General features: G+C 42.9%; 2 protein-coding genes across 2 annotated transcripts; both read right to left on the reverse strand.

Moving 5' to 3' along the window:
- Positions 1-7115: 7115 nt before the first annotated feature.
- LOC116115463 (UDP-glycosyltransferase 74E2-like) lies at positions 7116-8594 on the reverse strand. Its single transcript, XM_031401619.1, has 2 exons — positions 7929-8594; positions 7116-7838 (listed from the first exon to the last, which is right to left on the reverse strand). Exons 1-2 carry the CDS (start codon positions 8592-8594, stop codon positions 7116-7118), a joined length of 1389 nt encoding a protein of 462 aa, XP_031257479.1.
- A 496-nt stretch (positions 8595-9090) lies between these two features.
- On the reverse strand, positions 9091-11045 carry LOC116115470 (UDP-glycosyltransferase 74E2-like). Its single transcript, XM_031401621.1, has 2 exons — positions 10338-11045; positions 9091-9779 (listed from the first exon to the last, which is right to left on the reverse strand). Exons 1-2 carry the CDS (start codon positions 11007-11009, stop codon positions 9108-9110), a joined length of 1344 nt encoding a protein of 447 aa, XP_031257481.1. The 5' UTR covers positions 11010-11045; the 3' UTR covers positions 9091-9107.
- Between the last annotated feature and the right edge of the window lie 11787 nt (positions 11046-22832).

Below are 22832 nucleotides of genomic sequence, written 5' to 3' on the forward strand. Positions count from 1 at the left end.
AGGAGCTCACGGGATGCTCATGAATCGTTGGCACTTGTTGCACTTCTTTACAAAGTTGAAAGTGTCTTCTTGAAGCAGGGGCCAATAGTATCCTTGGCGGACAATCCTATTAGCGAGGGATCGAGTGGCAGTGTGATTACCATAGATCCCTTCATGTATCTCCCTCATAATATAATCTGCTTCCTCTTCGGTTACACATCGGAAGAGAAGGGCGCTAAACCCTCGCTTATACAACTAATCCCTAACGAGTGTGTAACGAGCAACTTTGGTGCGCAGGATTTTTGCCTTGGTCTTATCACTGGGCAGAGTCCCATCTCAAAGATATAGAATGATTGAGTTGATCCAACAGACTGATTCGGCTGTGGCTACTGTTGGCTCAGGTGAGCTAATGCTTGGGATTTCTATGTACCAAACTGGAATATTGTCAGGCACATCTGAGTCTAGCAACGAGGCTATCTTTGCCAAGGCGTCCACAACAGAGTTACTATCTCTCGGGATTTGCGTGATTGTGAAGTGCTTGAAAGGCTCAAGTGCAGCCTTTGCTTTCTTTAGGTAATTGATCATGTTCTTTTCCTTGGCTAGGTATTCTCCCAAGGTCTTATTTACGACCAACTGGGAGTCGCTGTGAATGCTGATCACGTTGGATCCCATTTCTCTCACTAGTCGCAGACCAGCGAGTAGTGTTTCATACTCAGCCTCACTGTTAGTAGCTTAGAACCCGAATCGGAGGATTCCATGAATACGCTTCCCTTTGGGACTGAGGAGGAGAAGACCTGCCCTGGCCCTTTTATTGTTTGAGGAACCATCGACATAAAGGCTCCAAGTCGACAGGTTCTGAGCGGTCTCTTGGATGACCTCGTTTGTCAGTTGCTCGGGTCTTCGATCGGGCTAATATGAGAATTCTGAAATGAAATCGACAACAGGCTACCCTTCGATGGTTGTTTTTGGTCTGTAATGTAGATCGAACTGGCTTAGTTCCATTGCTCATTTAAGAAACTTACCCGAAGCCTCCGGCTTTTGAAGAATTTGCCTAAGCGGGTAGTTGTCAGAACATGGATTGTATAGGCATGGAAGTAGGGTTGTAACTTTCGAGAGGCGATTAGCAGGGCATAAGCTAATCGCTCCATTTCTGGGTACTACATCTCGGCGTCCAGTAGTCGCTTGCTTGCGTAATATACTGGCCACTGAACTTTGCCTTCTTCCCAGATGAGAGTAGCGATGACCGCGTGCTGGGAGACGGACAGGTACAGAAGTAAAATTTCCTTGGGAAGAGGCTTGGACAGGAGAGGTGGTCTTTCAAGGTGTTCTTTTATACTCTAAAAAGCTTGTTTGCACTCTAGAGTCCATTTGAACTTCTTGTTGGCCCTAAGCATATTAAAAAATGGCAAGCAACGATCCATTGCTCTCAATATGAAGCGACTTAGAGCTGTTATCCTGCCATTTAGGCTCTGAACCTATTTTTTGCTGGTGGGGCTTCCCATATCGAGGAGAGCTTTGATCTTTTTGGGGTTGATTTTGATTCCCCATTGGTTAACCATGCACCCTAGAAACTTTCCTGAGGATACCCCGAACGAGCACTTGAGAGGGTTGATTTTCATCTTGTACTTCCAGAGCACGTCGAACATTTCGGCAAGATACATTATGTGATCTGAAGCAACATTAATTAGTATGTCGTCAACATAGACTTCCATCGTTTTGCCGATCTATTTGGAAAACATATGGTTAACTAGCCATTGGTAATTAAGTTGCCACAACGTTCTTCAAGCCGAAGGGCATGACCTTGTAAAAATACAGTCCCCAATCTATGACGAACGAGGTATGTTCTTCATCTGATACGTACATCGGGATCTGATTATAGCCCGAGTAGGCGTTCATAAAGCTCAGCAACTCATGCTCGGAAGTGGCATCAACGAGCTAGTCGATCCTTGGCAAAGGAAAGCTATCCTTCAGATAGGCTTTGTTGAGGTCAGTGAAGTCGACGCAAGTTCGCCATTTGCTGTTGGGCTTTTTTACCGAGACTAGGTTGGCAACCCAGCTCGGGTAAAGTGGCTCTCGAATAGACCCATTCAAGAGGAGCTTATCCACCTCACTTTTCAGGGCGGCATAGCGTTTAGGGTCCATTGCTCTTCTTTTCTGGCGAACTAGCTTGACTGCACTGTCAATGTTTAGAGCACGACATATTGTGCTCGAGTTGATCCTGACTATATTGGCGTGAGTCCATGCAAAAATATCGACATTTTCCCTGAGGAAACTCATCAAGCTTTCGGCAAGCTTGGGCCTAAGATTACTCTCAATTCTTAAAACTCTAGTCGGTTGGCTTTCATCGACCGATACCTCAGATAGGTCCTCAATTTGCCCGCTGTGAAGGCACTCCCAGATGCGAGGATCCATCCTGTTGATTGCCATGGCGTGTTCAGGGGTGCCCATTGGCTCTCCCTTTCCCTTAAACGCCATCTGGACTGCCCTTATGTAGCAATCACGAGATTCATGTTGGGATCTTTGCACTTCCCTGATCCCTGTCGGGGTGGAGAACTTTATCTTCAGATGATAGATAGAGGTGACAGCCTTGAAATTCCATAGTAAAGGTCATCCCAGGATACCATTGAAGGCGGACGGACATTCTACCACCAAGAACTCCGTCACGTCACCTTTTTCACTTCGTGGGGAGTGCAATCGTTCCCTTGGGAATTAGGTGATCCTTGGTAAAACCGTAGAGGGGGAAGGAGGTAGGCTTCAGGTCTGCCTCGTCCAGTTGCATTCTTTCAAAGGCGTGCTGAAACAGGATATTCATGACGCTTCCATTGTCGAATAACATTCTATGGACTTCGCACCAGCCTATTTCAGGTACGATGACGAGTGCATCGTTGTGGGGGTGACACGATTGTATTGCATCTTTTTCGGAGAAGGTAATTTTTTCTTCCGTGCAGATCTTAGCAAGTCGTAAAGTCGTGCTCATTACACTCAAGGGGTCATGGCGAGCTTCCCGGGCATACCTTTCCTGGGCATCTCGAGAGTTCTCTGTGAGGTGTGGCCCCTCGAAAATTATCCCTACAGAGTAGAGCCCCTTGCGACCACGACGCTTTTTCCCGAACGGGAGTCGAACAGTCAACATCCTCCTTGAACTGCCCCTGTTTGATGAGGTCTTCAATTGCTTGCTTGAGAGCCCAACACTCATCAGTGTGATGCCCATTGTCCCAATGATAGCGGCAGTACTTTTTGCTATTCCTAGTTGAAGGGGGATTCTTCATGGGCTCCAGCTCTCCGAGCAGGCTGGCCTCCTCTGATTTATCTAGAATTGCTATCACTAAGACGTTCAAATGAGTGTACTGATTCTTGTCGCGATCTTGATGAGGAATTGAGGCATAAGACTTTTTTGGCTCAAATCGTTGCTTCTTCCCTTTTCGCTGATCATTATTAGCCCAACCGCAATCAGCCCTTCTACTGTTCTCCCCCCGTTCGGGAACATTGGTTGAAGGACCGAGGTTGTGATGATTAAGAGCAGCCACATAATTTTCTATTTGGAGGTACTTCTTGTGAGGTCGTAGAAACGAGTGAGGGAAACATCATCTTTTGATTGTAGCTCTTTCCATAAGTCAGTCTACGGGCGAACCCCTGCGATAATGAGAGTCCAAACGGACTCTTCAGGAGTGTGAGCTACTTTGTGGAGTTCGCGGTGAAACCTGCCTATATAAGATTGGAGGGACTCATCCCTCTCCTGCCGTATATTGCTCAGATAGCTCAACGGCATTGAGAACTTTCTGTTTGCCTGGAAGTGCCTTAAGAATAACAAGCTCATTTGTTGCCATGAGCTTATTGATCCCATGGGAAGCGACCTAAACCAGCACTTGGCATGGGTTGTTAATGTTACTGCTAAGCAGCGACATTTGGCCAAGTCGGAACTTAGTGAAGTTTCATAAGGTCATTGAACTCATAGAGGTGGTCCTACGGATAAGAATTTTCGTCGAATGCTCACATGTTGGGCATCTTGAATCTCGATGGGAGAGGAGCAACTAGTACTGTTGGAGAGAAGGGGGACGCCTTAGCGACCTTACCCTGTTCGTTTGGCTGAGCCTTGAACTGATCCGATTGCCACCGCAACTCCTCAATTTGAGATAGCAGAGCAATCGAGGGGTTACTTTCAGCAACATGGGTTCGACCCTTGCGGTTACAATTGAGGAAGGACCGAAGGTCTGGGCCCTTCCACTACTCGATCGAAAGCTTTGACCTGCCCTGACACATGCTAGCCAAAGCCATGTGAGGGTAGCGAATGGCTCGAGGAATTTTCCCGACCCCCGCGTGGTCAGAATCGACCTGCAGGCGATAGGGGTTACCCCGGTGCTGATGGTCAAGACCATTATTTTGATGAGGCTGGGAATCTCCCTAGTCTGCACTTTTACGGGTGTGCCCATACGACGTGGCATGGGACGGCTCATGCTGCGACATGTTACCACGTCGCAACACCACAGGTATTCTACCCAATGCGTGACCGATGTTCGCTAGCCCCTCAGAGCCTTCTGGTCCACTGCTCGCCACTTGTTTTCCCTTACTTTTAGGTGCTATAGTGCACGTGGTTCGAGCCTTTGCCCTTTTCTGCCCTTTCGCATGACCTGCAAGTGTCTTTGGCAGTGGCACCACCTCGTTAGACTCCGGTGGCACAACCTGTTCCAAACGGTCCAGCCTCTGGCTAACTGTTTGGAAAGTATTATTGAACCTCTCCAAGTAATTCATCACGGCTAGGTCGAGTTGTGAGCTCGAAGGAATATTCGCCGTGATACTCTGCTGGATCGGCGACACTTCAAGAGAAATGCCATTCTGTACCTGGGGGATTTCCTCATCGTCGATATTGGTTCGCTCAATTTCGAAACCGCGAGCCATTAGCTGGTGCAGAAGATCAGTCAGAGGTTTTTGATGAAGAGCGGATACTAAATCAGGCTCTCCTTCTAGCATCAAACTGTTGATGCTTGATTTTGACACCAACTATTCGCACGTGTGAAGTGCTGAGCGGACTTAGAAATCACAGGTGATATGGAAATGCAAAAAGGAGATATGGAGCGGGTAACAATTTTTAAAGTGGTTCGGATACTCTAAGGCAAATCCTACATCCACTGTGGTTATATTAATGGTTGATTAGAATCAGGTCGCACTTGGCGAGCTGAATTACAATAGAGAAGATAAATAAGTGTAAAGAGAGAGGAAGAAAGAATATATGTTTTAAGTGGTGGATGAGACAATCCTGTAAAATAGAGGAGAGTCCTCTATTTATAGTTGGAAGATTCAAGCTGGCAATCATGATTCTGCGTGCAGGCAGGTGTGGTACAATTCCTAACCCGCTTCCCATTGGTTATTTGCACGAGAGATATCCTTAAATCGCATATGGCTTCAGCAGGTGGACAATTCCCAACCACTCATAGGCCTGGCGTCCACCTGCCTTACTGATAATGGCCTTACCCCTCTCGTCCTTGCGGGATGTGGCTGCATCCAGACGGCAGAAAACCTCCCTGAATTTTGATTTGTTTCTGCTAATGTATGCTTACGCTAGCCCTGGTTTTTGGGCATAACAAAGAGAATCCAATTTAATACATCTAGAGAGTCATTTTCTTTCTTTGGAGAAGAAAAGAAACCAAAAGTTGATGAGAAAAAAAGGTTGGTAATTGATTGGCTTAAGGGAAAAACACAGTAAAGATCAAAAGCAAAATTTGATTATTATAACAACTTTGATTTATTGGCTTGTTTTGTCCATCTTTTCTTTCTATGATCAACAAGTACACCTTCTTGAGAGGTTTGAGCAAAAACTGAGGAAGCAAAGAAAAAGGAAAGAAGAAGACGATTCTGGAAATTATTGTTATTGAGCTTTTTTGCTTCAGAGAGAAAAGTACACAGTAGAAACACTTTTATAGTGCTTTAATAACCAGAGTTGTAGCTAACTAACTACTAATCTTAACTATAGTGATAAACTAACTCAAGCGGTAACGGCTTAGTTAGTTGAACAACTTTTATTCAACACTTTCCCTCAAACGAGACTGCATTACTTGCTGAGGTTGGTATTCTGTCTTTTACCAACATTGACATCATCGCTTAGCAAAAAAGGCAGAAAATTATCCACTATTAAAGACAACAATTAATAAAAGTCATGACACAGGCCACATGAAAAGTTATAGTATCTAATGAGATGTCTTCACACTTGAAGGTATGAGACTCATTCGTGATCGTGGCTTTGGTAAATATCCTTGGACACAGACTACTTCCAATGAGATTTAAACCCTTAACATTGTAGGTAAAGTTCACCTATTAGAAGTCCAGTTACCAATTGAACTACAGTTCATGATTATTTTGTTTAATCAATTTAGTTAATACTTAATATGTTGGATAATTTTGTATACATATAGGCTGCAACTTAGAATTAGGTCAATAATGTAAATGATAGTTAATCCTCTATTCCATCCATTTGTTATGATTCACTCATAATTATTTATTTCTCGAGTAATATGAAGAATGTGAATGATAGTTAATAAAAAAGAATATATTAAAAAAGATAGATTTAATTATATTATTTGTTATAAAATACTTGAGATGTTAAGATCAGATGAAGAGATTATGCAAATCCAAATAGTTAAGATGCTATAGAATCATTCATATTTAAAAATACTTAGAAATTGGGAGTAACCTTAAAAGAACAAGGGTTAGTCACTCACTATTGCTATAAAGCTCATATTTTATCTTCATTATTTTTTCTTAATAACAAGAAACAATTTGATTTTTTCTTAATAATAAGAAACAATTTGAAAGAAGTGAATCGACTACTAGAACTACTGCTCCTAGAACTAGCAAAAAAAAAAAAAAAAAAAGAATTGCTCTTCAATGGAATCAAAATTCCAACCCAAACTCAAAGACCTCATCAATAAATCCTGGAATCTATCTCCCCTTGTGACCGGATGGCAAGCTTTGTAGCCACTGGGATTAGGTATATCCAAGGGGTCTTGTCTTCGAGTCACAAGAAAATCTTGGAATCTGTAATGTTGAAATAAAAAAGAAAAACGGAATTGGAGGATAAGAATTATTATTATTATTATTATTATTATTATTTTGTTTTTTATATTGAGGATTCATTTATATTATCAGCTGCATAAAAGTTTTGCAACAAATTCCTCAATATTCTTATCAGAACATCCGCCTTCATCTATTGCCTCTTTTGCCAATTCCTTCCACTTCTCCGAATTCCTGCTAATCTCCTTCCCTCTTTCTCCTTCCATGACTTCCCTCATACAAACCTCAATCTCCTCTCTTGTCACAATTCCTTTCTCATTAACTCTCACCCTAACCCCAACCCGCCACACATCTTCAACAAACTTAGCATTAGTTGTTTGATCTGTCCATTGGGGCATCGCCACCATCGCCACCCCCAAGCTCAGTGCCTCGAGCGTCGAGTTCCACCCGCAATGTGTCACGAAACACCCTACTGACTTGTGAGCTAGAACTTCAAGTTGAGGACACCAGCTCACAACCAAACCCTTCTCAGATGTTTCCTCAGAGAAATTTCTCGGAAGCTTTCCAGATTCGGATTCCCGCACCGCCCACAAGAAATAACAATTACTCATCTTGAGCCCCCAGGCCACTTCCTCCAGTTGCTCTTTTTCTATTGCAGAAAAGCTCCCAAATGATACATAGACTACAGAGCCAATTTCCTTAGAGTCTAACCATTTCAAGCAAGAATCAGTGGTTGGTTTGAAGAGGCTGAGGCCATAATTTTTGTCATTCTCCAACCTCTTGTCTATGTACGTTGATGGAATGCTCGGTCCAATATTCTTCACTGGGTATTTACTTGCCATCCACTTCACTATCTGATACAAGTTAGCAAATTAACATCTTTAAAATAGCTATGATATAACATATTTTAAAGAAACTGCTATGTTAAAATTAAATTAAATTACCTCATCTTCCAATTCATCAAAGGTGTTACAGAAGAGCCAGTTTAGTTTTTCTACATTTGAAAATTGATTAACGAGCATGTTTAGCGAAGTTGGGTAAGCGTCAGTTGCATCAAAAAATGATGGTAGATCATTGAGCTTTAGTGGTGGCATAGAAGGCAATGACACAATAGGCTCCTCTAAAGGAATTTTGAATTGCCCTTGAAGAAAATGATAGTAAATGGAATTAACAGCCCAAGGTTGAGTGAAAAATGGAGCTCCGTCCATGCCGAATCCCCTGGCTATGTCTAAAATCCATGGTATAATCGAGTCATAAATGATAAATTTAGGTGGATACTCAGAACTAAGCTGTTTCTTGATGAACTCGGATAAGCTTTGCGAAACGCAAATCTTGTAGGCTTCAAAGAAATCAAGATTTGCTGTTCGACTTTGGCCTTCATCGGGCTTATCATCAGAAATGATCTCAATGTTAATGGAAGTGGCTTGTGTTTGAATAAACTTGGAACTAACTGTAGATGAGCTGGAAGAAACTAGGGTTACCTTGAGGCCTTTAGAGGCCAAACGCTTGGAGAATTGAAGTATTGGGTTTATGTGACCTTGTGCAGGGAAACAAAAACATAAGATGTGAGTTTCTCTTTGTGTTCCTTGCTCCATGCTCTTGGGCTCCATTTTCCTCTCAATATTCATTCTTAATATTCAACAATACATATATATTTGTGAAGCACATATACTTAACAATAACATACAAACAAAGGCTTGATCAGGTCATATACATCTATTGCCGACTCACAACATATAATTCCGAATTTGCCGACTTTCATAAGTTGATTCAAAAGAAAAACAAAATTTATTTTCGTGATCGTCATTAGCTCTTTCAGAAGAACCAAAACGGCAAGCATAAAAGACTAGAAAAGGTTTGTTTATCTATATTCTATCGATTTGACTGTGTTTTTCGATAATTAAGATGGGGATTGTCTCATCAACTGAGTACTAAAATTAGTATTTGACTAAACTTAACTTAATAATACCCCATTATATCATAACCTCTCGTTCTTTATTTCCTAGGCAATCCAAAACAAAAATGCACATAATTTATTAACATTCTACATCAATGAAAAATATGCATTAACATCAGCTGGATATAAGTTTTGCAACAAATTCCTCTATATTCTTGTCAGAACTTCAACCTTCATCTACTGCCTCTTTAGCCAATTCCTTCCACTTCTCCGAATTCCTTCTGAAATCTTTTGATCTCTCTCTTTCCATGACTTCCTTTATACAAAGCTCTATCTCCTCTCTTGTCACCATTTTTTCTTCATTCATTCTTACCCTAACCCCAACCTGCCACACATCTTCAACATACTTAGCATTAGTTGTTTGATCAAACAATTGGGGTATTGCCACCATTGGTACTCCGAAGCTCAGAGCCTCGAGCGTCGAGTTCCACCCACAATGTGTCATGAAACACCCAACTGACTTGTGAGCCAGAACTTCAGGTTGAGAACACCAGCTCACTACCAAACCCTTCTCAGATGTTTCCTCAAGGAAATTACTTGGAAGCTTTTCAGATTCGGATTCCCTCACTACCCAAAAGAAGAAGCTATTGCTTCTCTTCAGGCCCCATGCTACTTCCTCCATCTGCTCTTTTTCAAGGGCAGCAATGCTTCCAAATGATACATAGACTACTGAGTCAATTTCTTTAGAGTCTAGCCATGTCATGCAAGTATCGGTGTTTGGCTTGAAGAGGCTGAGGCCATAAGCTTTGTCACTTTCCAACCGTTTGTCGAAGTACATTGATGGAATGCTTGGTCCAATATTCTTAACTGGGTATTTACTCGCCATCCACTTCACTATCTGATAGAAGTTAGCAAAACATCCTTAAAACAGCTAGCACCTAATATAAATGTACAAAGTTTATATAAATTCACTTTAATATCCCCTACTCACCTCCTTTAGCAGGGTTTCGAGAATTATGATCATTATGTAATTTGTTCTACCTACCTCATTTAGTGGGACTTGGATGGTTTTACCCACATTAAATAGTGAGGTGCGCGTCCTCCCTACTAATTAGGAGTACCAATATTAAGCTAGTCTTAAGTCATTTGGAAAGATGATATCCAACTTTGAGTCAGAGAGATAGGCTTTAAACCCCACTACTAGAGATAGGTAAGAGATAAATCCGAGTCCCACTAATTGAAATGGATAAAACAATACATGATGATTGTAAATTCCAAAACCCTGTTAAAAGAGTTGGGTAAGAGATATTACGTTTACAATTAAAAAATATATAGTTTGAATTTTAAATCTACACTTCTCGCTTGTAGCCATGATTCATTATATAAGAAAAAAATTAGAATACCACTATGGTACTATAGACTTTCTATTTATATATATGTGTAAAAATTAACTTACCTCAGCTTCCAGCTTATCAAAACTATTACAGAAGAGCCAATTCGGTTGCTCTATATTTGAAAATTGATTAACCAGCAAGTCTAGCGATAATGGGTAAGTGCCATTTACATCAAAATATGATGGTAGATCATTGACCCTTAGCGGTGGCATAGAACGCAATGTCACAATAGGCTCTTCTAAAGGAACTTTGAATCTCCCTTGAAGAAAATGATAATTAATTGAATTAGCAGCCCAAGGCTGAGTGAAAAATGGAGCGCCATCCATCCCAAAACTCTTGGCTACATCGAAAATCCGCGGTATAATTGAGTCATAAACGAGAAACTTCGGTGGACACTCAGAATTAAGTTGTTTCTCGATGAACTCAGACAGGCTTTGTGAAACACAAACCTTGTAACGTTCAAAGTAATCTTCAGGACTCGTTGCCTTACTTTTCTCCTCTTTGGTGCCATCAGAAATGAACTCAACTTTAATGGAACTGGCTTGAGTTTGAATGAACTTGCTAGTAGTTGAAGTTGTGCAGGTGGAAATTAGTGTTACCTTGACGCCTTTAGAGGCCAACCGCTTGCAGAATTGAAGTATTGGGCTTAAGTGACCTTGTGCAGGGAATCCAAAACACAAGATGTGAGCTTCTCTTTGTATTCTTTTCTCTATGGTCTTGGCCATGGACTCCATTTTCTCTCTTTCTCTCTCTCTCAATTAGCAACTCTCACATGATCACATCCTCTTGCAGGCAAGCACAAGGAGAAGATTAATGAAGATTTAATATTTATATATATATATGAGGGAGGAATGGGGGAGAAAAGACGAGAAGAAAGAACCAAAATCTTCTATTAATAATTTGAGTTATATTAAATACAATGATTTGATGGATTGCTGATGGATACAAATAAAAGAACAGTAACGATGTTGAACACGTGTGAATAAAAACAAATAATAAACGATATAAGATCTTCGAAAGTTCAGAGGATGAATCAAATTCCACAAGTAAAGAGACAATTTATCTGTTTTGAACGCGTTGAATAATTGTATGTTTCTGTTATTGTTAATTATATAGAAAAGAACTATACATGGACCGACAGGATTTATAATTCAGTTCAATTAATTATGTTTAATATATTGCAAAAGAGTAAACGACTTTTTCCCACCCAAGGTTTGCCTTAATGACTCTTTCCCATCCAAAAAAATTCAAAATACCACTTTTTTACCCAAAGTTAATATTCCGTTACTACCCAAAGCCAATTTCAACTGTAAAAATTTTCTCTGTCACCACCAACCTCTAGACTGCTCTTTACAAAACTCCTCTCACTTCGACACTTGATTTATTGTCGATTACTAACCATCACAAAATTAGGGTTTCTTGTTCTTAGCTCATTTCTAATAGTTAATATTCAATCGATCACCACTATTCGATCCACCGGCCCCCACTCTACAAAAACCCTCCTACCCTGGCTCTTGGTAACTCGTCGAACGCCAGTTGAAAAAGTGAAGTGTATTTTGAGTATTAACGAAATATAAATGGTGGGTGGGAAAGTGTCATTAAGACAAACCTTGGGTGGGAAAAAGTCGTTTACTCTATTGCAAAATTTGGAGAACTTAATTAGTTGCAAGATGTTCCACGTTTGAGTGATGTTGATTTACAGTTTTTAGAAACTACAAGGCAAGTCAAACAAAGCCATTGTACCAACTAATTTCTCGCTAATAACTCTTTATTTAAAGAAGAAATGACAAATTAATTAAGCAAAACACAAGAAAAAGTTAGCTGTCTTTAGGAGTACATCGAGAAAATAAAATATAAATATAATGATATTGATGAGGTAGTAATATTGATGAGGTAGTAATAGCAACAAACCGTTATGTTTCGAGGGCATACCCCAGCAAAGAGAAAGTGTCCTATTGTAAGAAACAAACTTCTTGGACTTCATTGTTTATATCAACAAATGAACAATATAGCAAACAAGATTTAACCATACGTAAAACAAGTATTTAATTAATTTAAATCTTAAATAATTTATCTCCTCAGATAGAATCTAGAATATAAACTCTTTGCTCTATGATCTCCATCAACACAAACAAAGTTGAGCAAATACTCAAAAAGTTAGCAACAAATTCTTTTGAGATGAATTTGATCTATATAATAATAAGCCCATACTCTATGCTTCAATATATAATTATAACGAGATAGGATAATACTTTGCAAATAAGTGTGCTAAGTGTCACGGGTTGGGAGTTTCACACCCAAAAGGCTAACCTATTAGGTGGACGGACTCTCCCCATTATAAGCCTAAGACCTCCCAGTGCGCTTCTGATGTGAGATCCGAGATATTCGCCCCTAACTTGGTCTTGATCGTTAATAGCGAACTGCAATTTGGTATTACAAATGTTTGATGTTCTAAGTGTTCTTAGAGAATGTCAATTCAGTCTCTTTCTAGTAGTGTGTCTTTGCTGTTTTCTTTGTTGAATGTATGAGTGTTTGATCCCGTTTTTGTGAAAGAGAGCTGCCTATTTATACCCATTTTAGTCAAGGTAATAATTACACTTTTGCAAGTGGCTTGATGCCATGAAGATCTTTCCTACCTTCCCATTCGTTGGGAACTCAAAGAATATCCTTAAATTAAATGGGGCTTGGATAAGTGTGTGAACCAAATTCATTCAGGGACAAATTTTTGAGTCGGTTGGGTTGTTGACATCTATACTCCTTTTGCCTTTAGAGATGTGGCATGTTTTGGACAGTGGAATGCTTTCTTGAATTCTGATTGGTGCTTGGTGACGTCAACATAGGTCAGCCCTTAATTTAGGCATAACAGTTAATATATAAATCACTTCTGAAAATTTGCAAATATTAGCCATAAACGAAAATATGAACTTTTGATCTTTATGTTGAAAAATATTGCCAAAACACACAAAATAATTGAAGCAGAAAAGTAAAGAAGATAATCCATTTATCTTGGTTCATTCCCAATAAAGAAACTACATCCAGCAGTTGAGACAGAGAATTTTTATTAAGTTTCAAAAGTCTACAGGAATACAATAGTAACGACGGTAGTTCACTCTTCCTCTCCTCTCTTTGTATATTTTTCTCACATTAGGTTTTTCCACTATTGTAATATGTATATATAATAGTAAACATAATCACATTTGAGCTAAACTTATAAAGCCCAAATATTTACAAAACACTTCCAAACCCAATTACTGATTAGGCTTACAGTGAAAAGGCACTAGCTCCTCACACCCACCTGTGTTGAATGCGTCAAAGTACGTACGCTAATAATTTAGAAACCTCATGCAAACTATGAACCACATCCAACACTTTAGCTGGGAATGATTATATAAATATATGTGCAAAATGGAATTTACCTCATCTTCCAGCTTATCAAAAGTGTTACAGAAGAGCCATTTTGGTTGTTCTACATTTGAAAATTGACTAACGAGCAAGTATAGCGAAGATGGGTAAGAGCCAGATCTGTGAGAATCTTAGGATCGAATGAGAAGAAAAACTAGAAATCTATACACTTTCCAGAGAAACAAATAGAAAATCTTGAGAAAAGAACGAATTTTCTAGAACTGAACTTTGTTTTATTTAGCTTATTTTACAAAGAATTCTTAACTGCTTTTATACTAAAAATAAGTCCACGTTGTCAATCCGTGTCACGCTTGCAGACTTAGCAAATAAGCACCATTGATTTAAAAGAAGCAAAGTGACTGCCTTTTAACCGCTGATCACATCTCCAATCTTGCTGAGTTGCAGTTGAAATAAGCCCATAAAACCGAACCACCACTGGCCTCGTGGTCAACTAAAACCCTTAGGTGTATTACTCAAGAAGTCCCAAGTTCGATCCATCTAGTTTGTTAATAAGGTGGCCCATGAGGAGATTTATCTGACTATCAACTTCAAGGCCTCAGAGGGATTAGTTAAGGCACATAAGCTGGTCAAACACCCCGTTCAAACAAAAAAACTATAGCTTTCATCTGAAACTGTTGAGATTGTGAGCTTCATCTGTATTCTAATTACTAAACTACTCCCTTTCACTAAAGAGGATTTAACGCCACTTAACAGAAACTTGTTAATCAAACTGTTGAGCACTAAATTTTTAAAAACAAAACTTAGAATATCACCTAAAGCCAACTAACGCCTCTTTAACATAAACTGTTGCAGCTACCGTTAATAGAACCGTTGAGCAGTGAATTTTTTAATATGAATCTGGAAATTTGAGTATGAATGGAAAAGAAGAGAGCTCTCTGTCTCCTCTCTGTTTTATCTGCTAATTCCGTAACATCAAGAATTTAATGTTACAGCTTGTACACCAGAATACACAAATCATTTCATAACAAGTTCCATAGAAAATGATGGTAAATCACTGATCCTCAGCGGTGACGTGTAAGGCAATGACACAATAGGCTCTTCTAAAGGAACTCTGAATTTCCCTTGACGAAAATGATAGTTGTTATGCCTGGAAAAGCAGGGCTGACGTAGAGCCCGGTCAGCTCAATTGGTCAAGATCTAGGCAGATCCTGCAGCCATTCAGGCGCAGCCATTCAGGCGCAGCCATGTCGCATGCTAGCGTGAGCAACATGCTCATGTTAGTACAGTGGGTCCGCACCAAACTTACAAAAGGCTGGAGGTCGTCCACGTGTCCAATCCCTGCATAAAGCGAGGAGATCACGCGAGTAGGTGAATAACACGACGTAAAGGAAGATTTACACGGAACCTGACACCTTTTTACGGATTCAATAATGATTACCTCAATGTATCCCACTATAAATAGAGAGCTTCTCTCCTGTTTGTGGAATTGGCTCATTTTTACTCTTAATCAGCTATTTTCTCTCTGTAATATCTTTCTCTCTCTCTCTCACTTGTATTCTCACCAGCTCGCTAAGCTGTGACCTGATCCTTTAAACATCAATACAATATCAGTGGACATAAGATTCGCTTGGTCAAGCATCCGAACCACTTTAAACATTGTCTTGCCATTATTTACATTCTCAATCCCCCATTCACGTGTGTCTTCTAGGCCAGCTCAGCATTTCACACGTGCGGTTAGTTGGTGTCAAAATCACGCATCAACAGTTTAGCGCTAGAAGGAGTGCCTGATTTAGTATTCGTCCTTCATAAGAAGAATCTCTGACTAACTAGTCCTATAGCAGCAAATGGCCCGCCGATTTGAACCTGAGTGAACCAGTCATGGTGCTGAGGAGATCCCCCAAGTATAGGAGGACACTTCTCCCGAGGTGCCCTCAGTTCCACAAAATGTCGCAGGGGATATCCCTTCAAGTTCACAACTTGACCCTGCCATCAGAAGCTACCTGGAGAGGTTCAACAATACTCTCCAAACGGTCAACTAAAGGTTGGACCGTTTGGACCGGGCATGCCACCCGAATCAGCTGGGGCGGTGCAACCGCCAAAAACGCCTGCAGGTCGTGCGAAAGCGCGGAGAAGGGCAATAGCCCAAGCCGCGTGCACTGCAGCGCATCGAAGAAAGGGTAAGCAAGTGGTGAACAGTGGGCCTAAGGGCTCGAAAGGGCTAGCGAACACCGACCACGTCTTAAGTAGAATATCCATGGCGTTAAGACTCAGTGAAAAGTCGGAGCCTAAGCCATCCCATGCCACGTCACATGAACACCCCCATAAAAGTGCTGGGCGGGGCGATTCTCATCACCGCCAAAGAAACAATCCTGGTCGTCATCGTGCGAGAGGTTCCCACACTTCGCGGGACGGTTTGTATCACCGCGGAGGTCATGAAAATTCCCCGCACCATTCATCGCCATCACACGACTCTAGCCAGCGTGTGTCAAAGACGACTGGAACTGCCGACCGAAGCGAAGAGGAATCCGACCTCCAGACTTTCCTTAACTACAATCGTGAGGGGCGAACTCGCATGGGTGAAAGCAATCCCCAAATAGCTCCGCTGCCTCAGATTAAGGAGCTACAGCGAGCTTGAGATCAGCTAAAAGCTCAGCAAAATGAGCAAGGGCAGGTCGCAGTAGCGTCTCCCTTTTCACCGGTAGTATTAGCCGCCCCTCTCCCATCAAGATTCAAAATGCTCGATATGCGGACGTTCGATGGAAATTCTGATCCATAAGATCACTTGTATGAATTCAACGACGTGATAGAGCTTCACCAGGTTTTAGATTTGGCAAAGTGCCATTGTTTGGCAATAACTCTAACCTCTCATGCCAAACGATGGTTCAAGTCACTCCCAGCAGGATCGATCAGCTCGTGGTCTCAGATAAGCACGACGTTCCTGAGGCATTTCCAAGCAAACCAAAAGTTCTCAATGCCTTTGAGCTACCTCAGCAATATAAGGCAAGAGAAGGATGAATCCTTTCAGGTTTACATCGATCGATTCCACAGAGAACTTAATAAGGTAGCTCACACTCCCGAAGAGTCTGTTCGGACTCTCATCATAGCGGGAGTTTGCCCACAGACCGACCTGTGGAAAGAGTTACAGGCTGAGGATGATGTTTCCCTCACCCGCTTCTATAACCTCGTGGAGAAGTACCTCCATATTGAAAATTCAGTGGCGGCGCTCCACCGCCGCGACCCCGACGCTTCTGGTAGTGCGCCTGGTTGGGGGGAAAGTAGGAGAGTTGATCGCATATGGGCTACTAACGATCAACGAAAAGGAAAGAAACCACGCTATGAGCCCAAAAAGTCTTATGCACCAATTCCTCATCACGATCGCGACAGAAATCAGTATACGCCTTTGAATGCGTCTATATCGGCTATTTTCGACAAGTCAGAAGAAGCCAGCCTACTCGGAGAGCTTGAGCCCATGAAAAATCCCCCATCAGCCAAAAATAGTAAAAAATACTATCGTTTTCATCACAATAATGGGCATCACACCGATGAGTGCCAAGCTCTCAAACAGGCGATCAAAAACCTCATCAAGCAGGGGCATTTCAAAGAATATATTGATGACTCCACTCTCACACGGGAGAAAAATCAAGGGGAACCAGGAAAGAAACGTCATGATCGCAAATGTATTTGCAGCGTTGGAATGATCTTCAGGGGACCACACCTTGTGAGGAACTCGCGAGGTTCCCAGGAAAGATATGCTCGCGCAGCCCATCACGACCCTATCAGTGTGATGAGCACGACGCGATGACCACCAAAGGTCCGCAAGGAGAAGGAAATTACCTTCTCCGAAAAGGATGCAGTTCGATTGCTTCATTCCCACGATGACGCTCTCGTGATCACGCCCCTAGTAGGGCGCTACGGCGTCCACAGACTGTTGGTGGACAACAGAAGTGCTGTGAGCATCCTGTTCTAGGCAACTTTCAAAAGAATGAATTTGGACAAGGCCGACCTGAAGCCCGCCTTGATCCCCCTATATGGTTTTACAGGGGACGACCTAATCCTCAAAGGAACGATCTTGCTTCCAGTCACGCTGGGTGACCTCGACGAGGTGACCAAGGTAATTGAATTCTTGGTAGTAGATTGCCCATCCACTTTTAATGGTATCCTCGGGCGACCTCTACTGAGAAATTTCAAAGAAGTCACTTCGATATACCATTTGAAGATGAAGATCCCCACCCCCACGGGAATAGGGGAAGTCAGTAGATCTCAGCGCTCATCTCGCGACTGTTATGTAAAAGTAGTGCAGATGGCATGCAAAGAGAAAGGCATCTCGCTTGGCATTCCCTGACAGGCAATGGCGATCAGCCAGATCGAGCCACAACCTGACCCAGCCAAGGATAATATGGATCCTCGTATTCAAGAATACCCTTCTAGTGGGCCAATTGAGGATCTGTCTAAAGTGTCGGTCGACCAGAGTGAGCCAAGCAAAGTGCTAAGGATTGGGAGCAATCTCAACCCCCAACTCACCACTGAACTGACCAGTTTCCTTAGAAGGAATATCGATGTGTTCGCATGGTTGCACGCAGATATGGTCGGGATCCACCTGAATATTATTTGCCATGCCCTAAACATCGATAGTGAAGCCAAGCCGATTCACTAAAAGAGAAGGGCGATGGATTCGGAGCGATATGCTGCCTTGAAACTTGAGGTAGATAATCTCCTTCGGAATGGATCCATCCGAGAAGCACTCTATCCGAGCTGGGTTGCCAACCCGGTTCTAGTAAAGAAGCCCAACGGCAAATGGCAGACCTGCGTCGACTTCATCGACCTCAACAAGGCATGCCCAAAAAGATAGCTTTCCCCTACCCAGAATCGACCAGCTCGTGGATGCCACCTTCGGGCACGAGTTGCTGAGTTTTATGGATGCGTACTCAGGATACAATCAAATTCTGATGTACGCACCGGACGAAGAGCAGACGTCCTTTGTTACAGATCGGGGGTTGTACTGCTATAAAGTTATGCCCTTCAGCCTCAAAAACGCTAGTACAACTTACCAGCGGTTGGTTAATCGAATGTTCTCCGAACAGATCGGAAAATCGATGGAGGTCTATGTAGATGACATGCTGGTCAAGTCGCATGTCGCTTCAGATCACATAGCGCATCTCGTTGAGATGTTCGACATCCTCCGACAATACAAAATGAAGCTAAACCCCCTCAAGTGCTCATTAGGAGTATCCTTGAGAAAATTCTTAGGATACATGGTTAACCAACAGAGAATAAAGATCAACCCCAAGAAAATCCAAGCTCTCCTCGATATAAAAAGCCCGACCAACAAAAAGCAGGTCATGAGCCTCAATGGGCAAATAGCGGCACTCAGTCGCTTCATATCGAGGGCAACAGATCGCTGCTTGCCATTTTTCAATGTTCTAAGGGCCAATAAAAAGTTTGAATGGACTCCCAAGTGCGAACAGGCATTCCAAAGTATTAAAGAGCACTTCGGGAAGCTATCTCTTCTGTCCAAGCCTCTCCTGCTAGAGATCCTCCTCCTATATCTGTCCGTCTCTCAATTTGCGATCAGTACAGCCTTAGTTCGGGAAGAGAACAGGATCCAATGGCCAGTATATTACACGAACAAGCGTCTGTTAGATGTTGAGATGCGGTATCCGAAAATGGAACAATTAGCTTATGCCTTACTGATCACTTTCAGAAAGCTGTGACCTTACTTCCACGCCCATATGATCCATGTAATGACCAATTACCCACTCAGACAGGTCCTCTAAAAACTGGAGGCGTCTGGTAAGTTGCTTAAATGGGCCATGGAATTAAGTCAGTTCGATCTGAAGTACAGACCGAAGGCAACCATCAAAAGGCAAGCCGTTTCTGACTTCATATCAGAATTCTCATATCATCCGACGAATGAGTCGGAGCAACAGCCCAGCGAAGTCATTCAGAAAACTGCTCAAAATCTATCAACCTGGAGCCTCTACATCGATGGATCATTGAACAGAAAGAGGGCCGGGGCAGGTCTTCTCTTTTTGAGTCCCTAATGGGCTTGCATTCATGGCATTCTCCGGTTCGATTTTAAGGCAACCAATAATGAGGCCAAGTATGAAGCTCTGCTCGCTGGACTGCCGTTGGCCAGAGAAATGGGTGCAACCGCGATCAGTATCCACTACGACACCATGCTGGTTGTTAACCAGATTTTGGGGGAGTACCAAGCCAAGGAAGAAAATATGATCAGCCATCTGAAGAAAGCTAAGGCCGCACTCGAACCATTCAAGCACTTCACGATCACGCAGATTCATAGAGATAGCAACTCTGTGGTAGATGTCTTGGCAAGGATAGCCTCGTCGTTGGATTCAGATGCACCAAAGAGCATTCCTGTTCGGTTCATCGAGACCCCTAGTATCAGCCCGATCGAACAGGTCGTGAATGTAACAGAATCAGATTCCTGGATGACCCTTATCATTTAGTATCTCAGAGACGGGACCTTGCTGACGACAAGGTCAAGGCGAGGACTCTGTGAACACGATTTGCTCGTTACACCCTCATCAGAGACTAGCTGTACAAGCGAGGGTTTAGCGCCTCTCTCCTCCGATGTGTAACCAGCGAAGAGGCACATTACATCGTAAGGGAGATACATAAAGGGATCTGCGGTAATCACACCGTCGTATGATTTCTTGCCAACAAAGTATTTCGTCAAGGGTACTACTGGCCCCTAATCCAAGAAGACACCTACAACTTTGTTAAAAGGTGTGACAAGTGCATGCGGTTCGCGAACATACCGCAAACTCCTTCCCACCAACTAATAATCATGATCAGCCCCTGGCCATTCTCCATGTGGGGAATCGATCTCATTAGTCCTATGCCAGTTAGTAAACGGGGAGTCAAGTATGTCATGGTCGCGGTGGATTACTTTACCAAGTAGGTCAAAGTAGAACCGTTAGCCGCGATTACGACTAGAAAGCTCAAGGACTTTGTCTTCAAGAACATCGTGTGCCACTATGGGATTCCTCATACTCTCATCTCAGACAATGTCAAACAATTAGACAATGAGGAATTCAAGCAGTTTTGCAAGGAGCTGGGTATTCATAAAAAACTTGCCTCAGTCGTAAGGCCGCAGGCTAATGGTCAAGTTGAAGCTATCAACAAAACCATCAAGCACACTCTTAAGGCCAAGCTTGGCGCGGCCAAGGGGAATTGGGCCGAGGACCACCCTGAAGTCCTTTGGGCATACAAGACAACTCCGAGAACCTCTACCTCAGAAACCCCTTTTTCGCTAGCATACGGCTGTGAAGCGATGATCCTTGTGGAGGAAGGAACCGGTTCACTTCGGAGGGACCTATACAACGAAGCCAACAATGAAGCGCTTATGAGCGCAAGTCTAGACCTAGTTGAAGAACATTACAGCAAGGCTCAGCTAAGAATAGCAGCCTATCAGCAACGCGCAAAGAGGTTTTTTAACTCTAAGGTCAGGAGAAGAGACTTTCAAGTCGGGGACCTTATTTTGAAGGAAGTTCTTCTCAGTACTAGAAAACCAAGTGCGGGAGTTTTGGGACCAAACTAGGAAGGCCCATACCGCATCGCTAAAGTGATAAGACCGGGGTCTTATCATCTCAAAAGGCTGAATGGTTCCGAAGCACCCCGAGTTTGGAATGTTGGGCATCTCCGACCTTATTATTAGTAATTCTGAGCTCAATTATTCCCTTGTAAAGGTCGGTTTAAATTTTTGCAATCTTTGTAACAGCAAGTGTACAATTCTGATCATTTGTAATCATTTTCCCATATATATACAATTCTGTTCATATCAACTTGTACCAATATTATTGTAAACAGTTAGAATGCGATCTCATATGTAAAAGAATGCGGAAATTGTAAATTCTCATGAAAGAATGTGAAAAGCACTATCTTTATTAATGGAAAAAAGGAAAGTACATAACCATAATAGGAGAAAACAAGAGAAGCGGATCACTGATCCTCTCCCCTAGGCTGGTCGCCGGCAGCCTGATCGAGCGAGGGTTCTTCGAGAGCGAACTCAGTCTATTCATCTTCTGGGTCAGGCCCTTGAGTCGCTTCATCAGCTTCAGCCTACGCCATGGAAGCGAGCTCGCTCCGATAATCCTCAGGGAGGTCGAACAGATCCATCTTGGGATTCCTCGAAAGAAGGGCAAAGATAGACTGAATCGTCCATTCTACAACCCTGTTTTCAATCTTCGCCTCTTGCTTCTGCATCTCCGTAGTTAGCGAAGTGACGCGACCCCCAGTAAAGTGGAGCTCGGCCTCCAGCTCTAATCGCTGCTTCTCGATATTCTCCCACAGCTCGCCCCTATCCAGTTCTGCTCGTGAGGCTCATTCAACGGCCGCTTTCAGCTCTTGGTCTTTCTCACCGACCTCCCTAGTGAGTATGGCCACTGTCCTCCGAAGGTCGTTCATTTCCTCCCCTTGCCTCTCCAGCTCGGCCTACTGAAAGTCCACCGTGCGAAGAGCAGCATTTCTCTCGTTCAAGTACTAGTTCACCGAGGTGATGGACAAATCTCTCTCTACGTCGGAGGCTGCCAGGTCCCGCTTAAGTCGTGCATTCTCTTCCCTCATCTCCACCAATCCCCTAACGGTCCTAAGCTGGACCTTCTACAGAGATAGGTGCATGGAGAGCAAAGCCTGCATAGCGAAGAGAATAAAGTTAATTATTTCGCATAAGCAAATGTCTTCGCCAAGGGCAGTTCATTTACCTGGCTCAGGTGGTGGAAGGATGTAGTCATCAAGTCCATGGTCCCGGAAGCCATGAACTGCTCGAAGACCTCTGCGAGCCCGCATTCGAGCAATACGAAGACTACCAACTGCAAATGGTCTGGTAGATACCCCATTAACTCCAGGACGGGGGTACTAGTGCCCGTCGCAGGTAAAGTCCCCCTTGCCGGCTCTTTTCCCTACCTCCTCCCGGGGGCAGAGGTCATCTGCTGCCTCACCTGTTGGCCCCGAAAGTGATGGAGATGTCGGTCACGTCACCAGCTAGCCCTCCCGAGTGGTAGGCTTGGTAGGGTTGTGACCTTTCTAACTGAACGCCCAAACCCTTTGGTTCGGACTCTGACTCTTTGGTCCGAATCAGCCTCCTCTTTTTCGACTTCTGAGCCGTAGTTTTCTGCTTAGGGCGAACAGCGCCCTTAGGTCGGGCCAAAGCGGCCGTCAGTGTCCCCCCGTCG

Source organism: Pistacia vera, unplaced genomic scaffold, assembly GCF_008641045.1.
Source record: "Pistacia vera cultivar Batoury unplaced genomic scaffold, PisVer_v2 Contig741, whole genome shotgun sequence".
NCBI lineage: Eukaryota > Viridiplantae > Streptophyta > Magnoliopsida > Sapindales > Anacardiaceae > Pistacia > Pistacia vera.